Here is a 10,302-nt window from a genome sequence, read left to right on the forward strand (position 1 = left end):
CATTGCTATTGTGTTCTGATCTGATTTGTCGTATCCAGACCTCATGTCGTTACTACCATTTGACCTGTGTGATGTTTTAGGTTCCGGCCTTCGTGTCATTTTGTATCTCGGCCTAGGTGTCAATATTTTATCCCAGCCTGCGTACTGATGTCTTATCCCGACCTGTGTGCCAATATTTTTGTTGGTTGCTATTCGGAATACCGTTCTAGTTCCCCTATACAAAAATTTGTACAAGCATAGAACTATCCTAGCTACCCATATGCTCTACTGAAGTTAAATTTGGATTGCAAACGATGCTTAACATTATTAATCCAAATTATCCTTTAGAAGTTAAATTTGGATTGGAAACGATACTTAACATTTTTACTCAAAGTTTAACCGATGTATTTTTCATAAGTTAAACCATATTATAGAAGTTAATTAATATCTATTTCAAAGATCGGCTTCCAGGTTAAACATAACGAGGGACTAGGTCTTCTTGGGTATGGGATCATCTACCACTTCCTAGACAAAGCCTTTCAAAGAAATCGGATATTTAACTTTTTACAATAAACTAGGTTTAACTACAGAGACCTCAATAGAAACACAATATCGAAACATGAAATCGAAAAATAAAATTGATAACCTAAAACCGATTGTCTCTTGTGTTGGTATTTCAGAATCTATACAAAGAAAACTAACTAATTAATTTAAAGCGGAAACAATTAATTAGTTATACCTTTCTTTGTAGCTAAAGACCTCTTGATCTTCTGTTGTATTCCTCTCCTCCTCTTGGACGTCGTGTGGGTGACGATTTACCAAGATGAAATCCACCTAAGCTTTCTTCTCCTCCAAGACTCTCGTGCCACCAAGGATGCCAAAATAGGAAACTTCCTTTCTCTTCTTCTTCTCTTCCAAGTATCTGGCCACCAAAGAAAAGGAACTTCTTGATGTGCCGCCGACCTTGAGAGAAAGAAATAAGGAGCAAGGGAAGAAGCAAGGGCCGACCACACAAGGATCAAGAGAGGAAACTAAGGTTATGTTATCATGAAGGCTCCCTCTCTCTCTCTCTTTTATAATCCTTGCTCAAGGTAAAAAAGGAAAGTTTTAAAACAAAATTAAAACTTCCTTTTAATCCTTGCTAATGACTAAAAAGGAAAGTTTTAAAACAAAAAATTAAAACTTCCTCTTAAACAATACATGGTCGGCCACACAAAAGCAAAAAGGAAAGATTTAAAACAATTAAAATCCCTCTCTTTTTAAATTTCCTATTGTACATGGCAATAAAGAAAAGTTTTAAAAATTAATCTCTCTCTTTTAAAACAGGTAGACAACTACAAAAAAAGAAAGATTAATTAAAATTTCTCTTTTTAAATCATGGTTACAAAAAAGAAAGTTTTATCAAAATTAAAATATCTCATTTAAACATTATAGATAACTACAAATAAGGAAAGATTTTAATAAAATTAAAATATCTCTTTAATCTTTTGTAGAAAGCTATAAAAGGAAAGATTTTAAAACCATGAGGATGACTATAAAAGGAAATTAAAATCTTTCTTTTAACTATTGTAGATAACTACAAAAAGGAAAGATTTTAACAAAATAAAATCTCTCTTTTAACCATTGTAGATAACTACAAATAAGGAAAGATTTTAACAAAATAAAATCTTTCTTTTAACCATTGTAGATAACTACAAATAAAGAAAAATTTTAACAAAATTTTGTTTTAAAAATAAAACTTCCTTTTCCTTTTCTAGTGACCGACCCCTAGCTTAGGCACCAAGCTTGCCCGGCCACCTCTTGGCTTCCAAGCTCATGCTTGGGTGACCCCCTTGCACCAACCAAGGATGTGACCGACCCATTACTTGGGTAAGAAGTGGACTTTATGGATACAAGGATTTATAGAGGCTACAACAGGGACCGAGAGTAGAAATTGGTTTTAGTCTCCCGATGAGCTTGAGCTTCCTGTGTTCGCCCCGAACACTCAACTCAAGTTCATCAATAATAACTCATACCACTAAAGAGTTATTATTACACTACCGCACCAATCCCAAATTATATTATGGGCTCCTTCTTATTATGAGTGCATTAATCTCCCTGCGTTTAAGATATCGAATGTCCACTAATTAAATGAGTTACTGACAACTCACTTAATTAATATTTAGCTCCAAGAGTAGTACCACTCAACTTCATTGTCATGTCGGACTAAGTCCACCTGCCGGGTTTACATGACAATCTTTATAAGCTCCTCAAGGGGGCATCATCAACCTAGATTACTAGGATATAGTTTTCTCCTATAATCAACAACACACCATATAAATAATATTATTTTCCAACTTATCGGGCCTATTGATTTAATGAACTAAATCTCACCCATTTATAAATCAAAGAAATAAATACTAAGTATGCTTGTTATTATATCGGGATTAAGAATGCGCACATCCATAATAGCAGAGGTTTTGTTCTTTTATGTAGTCGGTGTAAAAACAACAAATCGAATGGCCTACTCAATACACACATAGTGTGAGTAATTTTATAGTTAAGATAAACTAATGCAATTACACTGACCACTCAATGGTTTGTCTCATTCCATCTGGTTGTGATATTATTTATAATTTATAGATACAGTGGTTCCCGATCAGGATCTAGGGATCTCGCTCTTTGATCAAATGCTAGGGGTCATACTCTCCGATCATGGACTAAGGGCCCAGCTTCCCAATCAGGTGTGTTACAGACTCTGCACCCTTTACTATGGGGCTCTGCATCCTCTTACTGCTACAGGCTCTGCACCCTTCACCATGGGGCTCTGCATCCTCTTATTGCTACAGGCTCTGCATCATTCACCATGGGACTCTGCATCCTCTTACTGCTATAGGCGTTACATTCTATTACTACTATATGCTCTGCATCCTATACATGTTTTGCATCCTCTTATGTCTACGGGATGTCTTGGGTGCTCTACTTTCTCCTGGCATCTGCTAAGGACTGCTCCTTATGGCTGCAGGCTTCACTTTCTTTGTGATCAGGCCCCGTTATTCTCCACGTGGATATTTGGATCAGGATCGACACTAGTTCTCTGACTTGGGCATTTTTGGGTTGAGGATGGGGCAGATCCTCGGTCGATCGACACCCTCATGATCGGGTATGATAAAGGCTCTCCTCCCTCCTTTACTCACAGGCTCAAAAGCTTTTACCAGACTTGAGCCCTCCTCCGTTTCGGGGTTGAGCTATTGTCACTGGTCTCGGACCAGAGTATCACCACCAGTCTCGGATCAGAGTATCATTAACGATCTCTCGGTCGGGCTCCCAGACCAATTCTTGGTTGAGCTTCCAAACCAATTCTCTGTCAAGCTTCTAGACCAATTCCTGGTCGGGCTTCCAGACTAATTCCTGGTCAGGTCTCCAAATCAAGTCTTGGTCAAACCTCCAGGTCAATTCCTGGTAAGGTCTCTAGATCAAGTCTTGGTCAAACCTCCATATCAATTCCTGGTCAGGTCTCCAGATCAAGTCTTGGTCAGACCTCTAGATCAATTCCTGGTCAGACCTCCAAATCAATTCCTGGTCAGGCCTTCAGATTGCTTCTTAGTCAGACTTTTAGATCAATTTTTGGGCAGATCTCCAGACCAAACTCTTGGGCAGATCTCCAGATCAAATTCTTGGGTAGATCTCTAGATCTAATTCCCGGGCAAATCTCCAGACCGGGTCCTAGTTAGACCTTCCGAGCCATTCCAGGTCTAGTCTTCGTATCGCCTCCCGGCTGATATTCCAGACTCTCACCCCAGTACGGGTTATAAGTGAACTTGCTCTCACGCTTCCAGATTCTCGTCCCAGCGCGAGTTATAAGTGAGCTTGCTCTTACGCTTCCAGACTCTAGTCCCAGCGCGAGTTATAAGTGAGCTTGCTCTCACGCTTCCAGACTCTCGCCCCAGTACGAGTTATAAGTGAGCTTGCTCTCACAACCAACGACCTCTCGGTCGGTATTTCAGACTCTCATTTCAGCGCGAGTTATAAGTGAGCATGCTCTCAACCACAGACTCTGCGCCCTAGTCACGGAAGTTATAAGTGAGCACTCTCACGCTTCCAACTCTCACCTGTCCCTGAGTTATAGTGAGTATTCTCTCGACCAGCGACCTCGGTCGATATTCAGACGCGGTCACGAGTTTATGAAGTGGTTTCTCCTGAAACACAGACTCCTTTGGTGAGTTATAAGTGAGCTTGCTCCTCCAGGACTCTCACCCGGTCACAGGTTATAAGTGGGCTGCTCTTACGTGTGACCTCCTGGTCGGGACTCGGGACTCTGGCCACAGTGCGAGTTATGATAAGTTTGCTCTCACGCCTCGGACTCTAAGCGATCCCGATTATAAGTGAGTTTGCTCAGCCTCCAGGGAATCTACGCCACAGATGCGGTTATAAGTGAGCATGCTCCGAAGATACATTTAGAGAGGATGAGAGATATTAGAGTAATGAAACTGTAATGATGAAAAATGGTGAACCAATAAAGCCAACTATAAAAGAAAGAATAAAAGAACAAAAAAATGCAATTTATTTTCTTATATTTCAATTAAGTAATGCCCGTATTTAACTGGAAAAGGCATACCCCAATCTTCTAAAACAATTAATAGTGAAGGCAAGATATCAAAAAAAGGAAGAGAAGAAAATACCTGGTTTGCATATGTTCGCTGGAAAGGACTTTTATCTGCATTAAGCTGAAATGGTTGGATATTAGAAATCATTGAAAATTTCACATATAGGTAGATTCTAATACTCGAACAGAAATTAAAAAGTGGGTATCACATGCTAAGACAATGACAATCATGCTATACAGTTTAAATTGTGTAACTTAGGTCCATATTTCTTGTACATTTAAGCAATGCAAGTTTCCATGATACTCCAGGTTATGGCAAGAGGCCACGAGTACAAACTATTTGGAGAAGACTTCATGGATATTACTCAGCTATTGAGTTCAATGTAAGGTTGTAGTGAGAGTAATATTTGTTAATTATGTTAGTGTTTGGTCTTTCTTTTCCTTTCATGAAATCAACTCTAATTGATTAACTCTATCCAACAATAAAACACGTGGTCATATTTGAATATTTTTCGTATCATATTTACTTATTTTCTCTCATTGGATTAGATCTAACTGAACATTGTTGACTGCAAAAGTGAAATTTTTTCCTTCTACCTAAGATACCATCATCAATCTCTCATTGTTAAAATAATAGAAATAACTATATTAAATACCTAGAACTTCAATCCTTTTCATCTATAGATAATGAAGACTCTAAATGTTTAAAATTTGAAAACGAACCAGATTGGTAACAAGTAACAACTTATTCAATCAACATAACTCTTTGACTAATCAAAAAAGTAGACAGCTAAAAAAGAACTATAGAACAGTTTCCTCACCATAACTATAAGATAAAACTTACGATCATTTCAAAATAGTGTGTGACGCCGCATAAATTTGAATAAAAGTATGATGATTTTGAATCTTATGTGAGTTAACACAACACATGTATAAATAATATAAAGAAATCCAAGTTAATAAGTAATTCCTTGACAAATTATATGGATAATTTCTGCATTTTTCATGTAGTAAAGAACTGTGAAATGAAGAAAAATAATCCATGAGACATATACCTTTGCAAAATTAAAGTTTCATAATATTTATTAGTAGCTTGAATACAGTTCATACAATTTAAAAATTAAAAAAAAAAATCATGATCAATTCTGCCCTAGAATGAAACTCTAGTTTCCACAGATTTGAAAACTTGGCAAAGTTTTTATAAGAAAATACAAATTCAAAATAAGAATAAAAAAACTTACATGCGGAGATGAAATTTAGAACTAGAACAGTTTTTCCATGACAAAAAACTAACTTTTTTTGTTATGAAATTTAGTAGTTATAACAATGTCAACTAAATCTAACAAGTAATTTCAGCTTATTATATGTAAGTTACCTATGGACAAGATCCATAATGAGAGATTAACAAATTTTCAACTTAGAGGCCTTTGAAAATGTGAACCAAATGTTCAAAACATATAAATATTTGTCAAATAAGAGGATATCAGATAAAAAAGAGAACTGCATATCCATCTTAAATAGTTCTCCCCATTCTGTACAAAGGGGGTGGAATCAAATTTTCTAGGCAGGCTGCCAAAAGTATGTGCTGAAAATTCAATTGCCTATTTGACAACACAAATCATTGACAAAAAGATGACATAACACATGAATACAGGGAACAGTTGTTTCAGGTTTTCTCATGTTTGAATAGGTAGGTCCTAAGAATATGCATGTGCATTAATGAACATACCATATCTTTACATAAACATTAACAACAAACAAAGTCAAGGGGGAAAAGGCAAAAACAATGATGTCATGTTCAACCTATCGAATTTGATTAAACAATGATAAAAAATTGTGCTAAAACACTTATCATCAGAAGAAATAAAACACGGGGAAAGAGATTCAGTAGATTTAGACGTCATATGACACAACCTAAGAAGTAAAGCCGTGAGGGCATTACTCAAAGAGCTTGGAACAACTTGATTTTTGGACAAACCATCAACTTGGAGATCAAAAAAAGCAACTTAAAAACTAAAACCACACGAAATGATTTCAAGAAAACAAATGGAGCACATTTCTAGATCGCACTAGTCGGCACTATGCAGGACGCAAAGTAATAGACACAATTCTAATCCAAATAAGGTCGAACTTCAGATGACCCAACGATCAAAACTTCGCCTTCACCAATAAACAAAGATACATTCAAGGATTCATCGTGTTCAAGGTGAATAAGAAAACTAGAAAACTAGAAACCAAGATGATGATGGGGAAAATCCGATAGATTACAGAAACACTAGAGAGAAAAATCGACGCTGTGTCATAATCTTCGTTGAGGAATTGCAGAAGAAAACCATATCACACACCCCACAGGATCAAAGATCAAACCTTCATTAGCAAAAAGCACAAAGGAAATTATGAAAAGCGGGGACATAGAGCAGGAAAGGGCTACAGATCCCTGCATACGTCTTTGAATTGAACGAGACCGAGGTCGCCCAGATAGGCGAGAGTATGGTGGCCAGATTCCACAGGTATGATTATCCGCGCAAGCTGCATCTCCTCCGACCGCATCAGATCCATGGGAGGACAGCAGCCGCGCTCCCGGTGCACGTTGAGCCGCTGGTAGTCTCCCATCGTCCCTCTTTCTCCTTCGATCCTGCAGACCGATCGTCCTCTCGAACGAACCACAAAAAACTTAGGGTTGCAACTCGATCACCGGCCCGTCCCGTAGAGATGCTGGATCGAGATAATCCCTTGGTCGCCTGCACTTCTCGTATGGCAAAGAGCAATTTCCCAATCTGCCCACGCACACCGTCTCGCGAAGAGATAATTACGGGAAAAAATGGACAGCCAAAAGATCCTGATAAAACTATTATAATTTAGTCAAATATTATTAGAATAATTTTATCAAATTGCTAAAATTGAAACAGTTATAATTAAAATTATTAAAACGGGGAGCTTGATGAAAATTCCTTAGCATATTTAACTAAAGCTGCTCTAGCTACTTCCCTGTTTAAATAATTTTTATTAAATCTATTATAATAATATTTAAGGAATGATATTTTCAAAATATGAATTAAGTACCCTTTTATATTTTGTAATGATAATAAAAATATTATTTGGATTTTCGGGTGATAATTTTTTCAAAGAAAATTAAAATATAAATAAACTTTATTAGAGTGTATCCTATATGCTCATCCGTAATAATATGTGAGCACGTAATATATTTTTTTGTCTCACAGAATTCAGTAACAACATAAATAAAAGGGGCAAAAGTTCAAAGAGAGCCTTTATTATTCTTATTATTATCCGGTCTATATCTGCAGCCTAAATCATGAACCAAAAAATATTTTAATAAAGAGAATTAAAATTCTTTTAAGCATTCAAACGTATTTTAAATAATATTTTTTAGGTCTAAGAATAGACCTTTACAGGTTGCACCTAATAACAAATATAAATTTCTTAATAAATTTTGATTTGATATATTGTACGTCCCGTGATTTAATTTAAATTAAAAATTATAATTTCAAATTTTATCTAATATTCACATTATAGTAGTTATAATTTTATAATTTTTACAATATGCTTTCGGCTCACGATGTAGGCAGAAAATATAGGCGATAAATAATAATAGGAATAATGTAAGAGATAATAGTTGGGTAATTATACATGTGATGGGATATCCTTTTAATAAAAATATCAAAATAGGGTATCATTTTGATGATTTCAAAAATAAAAAGCGTCCTTCTATTTTTTATCTAATAAAAAGAATATCAATACAAACACCTACTAATTGCCAACACAAGATATGTATGTGGTTTGACAGTCATTAAAGTTCTTACTCCAGAACCTATGATTATTTTTCTCGTTTACAATCAACTATCATAAGCAGAAAAATCACTTATAAAATATAAATGTGTAAGAATTTACAAGAAAAGGGGGCTTCTAATATAAATTAACTAACTATATTTTGTCAACTTTCAAACCTCCATCGAGCTCCCTTTTTATATCATGTAACACCTTTTCATTCTTCACATATTGTAAGTTGATCTATCATTAATTGATTTCTTTGATCTCGTCAACTTGAGACTACCAACAACTATTTGAGTTGATTAAATTGCATCATTAATCATCTACCTCCACAATAAATTCTAATTAGGTCATGGACTGTTGCATTACTAGAAGAACTTTGCTTGGTCAATGACTCTCTGTTTTCCTACTATAGCATCTATTGGCACAATTGGGCCTTAAGTGATTAGGATTGATAATAAATTTTGATGTTCGACAAAGTTATTATTGTGTTTGTATTTGATATGTATATTTAAGTTATGTACGACTTAGTGAAATACACATGAATATGACTTGATGTGGTCAAGATTAGTCGATACCTGATGACTCAAACTCTATGGAATTAGAAAAGAATGACATGAGACAATTAGAAAAGAATGACATGAGACATCCGAGAAACCTCATGGCAAAGAGCATTGGAGTGTAGTTGTGCTTGTGGAAGTGAATTATACAAGGAAAAATATGAAGATAACATGTGGAGCAAGTTGAGAGCTCAAGAGCATCCGAGTTCAAGAAACCTCTTAGAAGATAATCTCATGACAAAAGAGTTGCATAGGCATGTACTCAGACCATTAGGATGGTCATAGTTAATGATCTAGTTGATTGATGGGGATTTCAACTAATTAATGATTGAGTCAACTAATTAGTCGACTCAATAACTTCAACTAGCAAAAAGAATATTTTTATTTGGGGTGGAAATTGGAGTCAGTCAGTTGATGAGTTGAACTAGTCGATTGATTGTCGTTGAGTAGACTTAGGTTGATTAGCCAATGTTTTTATTCATGGCTAAGTCAATTAGGAAGTTAACTAACATATAATAAATTGATTAATGAAAGCATCTAATTAATTGATGGTACAACAAAGAATTTAGAGAGGGTCATTGAGGGGAAAAATCTATGTGCGCAATGTCAAATAAGACAATATATTAATCGACCAATGGTGGAGTTCAGATCCTTTGTCTCGAAATCAATCTATCCCTGTGTCCCCTTGCCGATCGGACGGACCAGATTACATCTCAAGGATACCTTGCACATCATGCGAATACTGCACACATCTTAAAGATGTCATGACCGTCCGATCGGTAAGGGGACAGAGTAATTTCGAGACAGAGGATCTGAACTCTTAATGGTAGTATCCGATCAAGTGATTGGTGTCAGCACAAGAGAATAATAACTAACAATTCAAGACATCAGAGGTCTATACATGGGAATAAAGCTGAATGGTTTTGAGTTAATGTTAACTGTTGTATTCTTATAATTAACTAATTGAGTTCATTGTAATATCTTTCATAGCTTCCTCTCGATGGCAACCCCAACAAACAGCCCCTCGCCAGCAGTTCTTTCTCCCTCTTTGTGCCAACAACATCACCGCCACTCCCTTCCTTCTCCTCACGACGCCGCCACCGGATGGACTCAGCGCTGCCCTCCTCACGCAATGCACCTTCCGACGTCACCTATGCTTTCCCATTTCTCTCGCCGACAACAACCTCCAGCCGCCACCTCCTCTTTTCTCTGCGCTGCTGCAATCAAGGAGGCGCCCAGCAGCCACCACCTCTTCCGGCAGTTACTACCTCATCCTGTCACACCCTCCTCTTCCGGCTTTTTCATGTCGCGGAAACCCCGAGTCACCCAAAGCCATGGATCTCGTGCAAAGATTCGTAAACAAAATTTTTCAAAAAACCTTTTTTTTTT

General features: G+C 36.6%; 1 protein-coding gene across 1 annotated transcript; it reads right to left on the minus strand.

Annotated features, from left to right (window-relative positions):
• Nucleotides 1-4,514: 4,514 nt before the first annotated feature.
• LOC122052347 (V-type proton ATPase subunit a2-like) lies at nucleotides 4,515-7,376 on the minus strand. The gene is made up of 2 exons (XM_042613827.1): nucleotides 7,010-7,376; nucleotides 4,515-4,685 (listed from the first exon to the last, which is right to left on the minus strand). The coding sequence occupies exons 1-2, from the start codon at nucleotides 7,175-7,177 to the stop codon at nucleotides 4,530-4,532; spliced, it is 324 nt and encodes a 107-aa protein (XP_042469761.1). The 5' UTR covers nucleotides 7,178-7,376; the 3' UTR covers nucleotides 4,515-4,529.
• Nucleotides 7,377-10,302: the final 2,926 nt, after the last annotated feature.

This window comes from Zingiber officinale, chromosome 3A (assembly GCF_018446385.1).
Source record: "Zingiber officinale cultivar Zhangliang chromosome 3A, Zo_v1.1, whole genome shotgun sequence".
Lineage (NCBI taxonomy): Eukaryota > Viridiplantae > Streptophyta > Magnoliopsida > Zingiberales > Zingiberaceae > Zingiber > Zingiber officinale.

Coding starts and splice junctions, on each gene's coding strand:
- LOC122052347 (XM_042613827.1), bottom strand. CDS start 7,177: ATGGGAGACTACCAGCGGCTCAACGTGCACCGGGAGCGCGGCTGCTGT. Junction 4,686..7,009: donor GTCTCGTTCAATTCAAAGAC/GTATGCAGGGAT, acceptor CAACCATTTCAG/CTTAATGCAGATAAAAGTCC.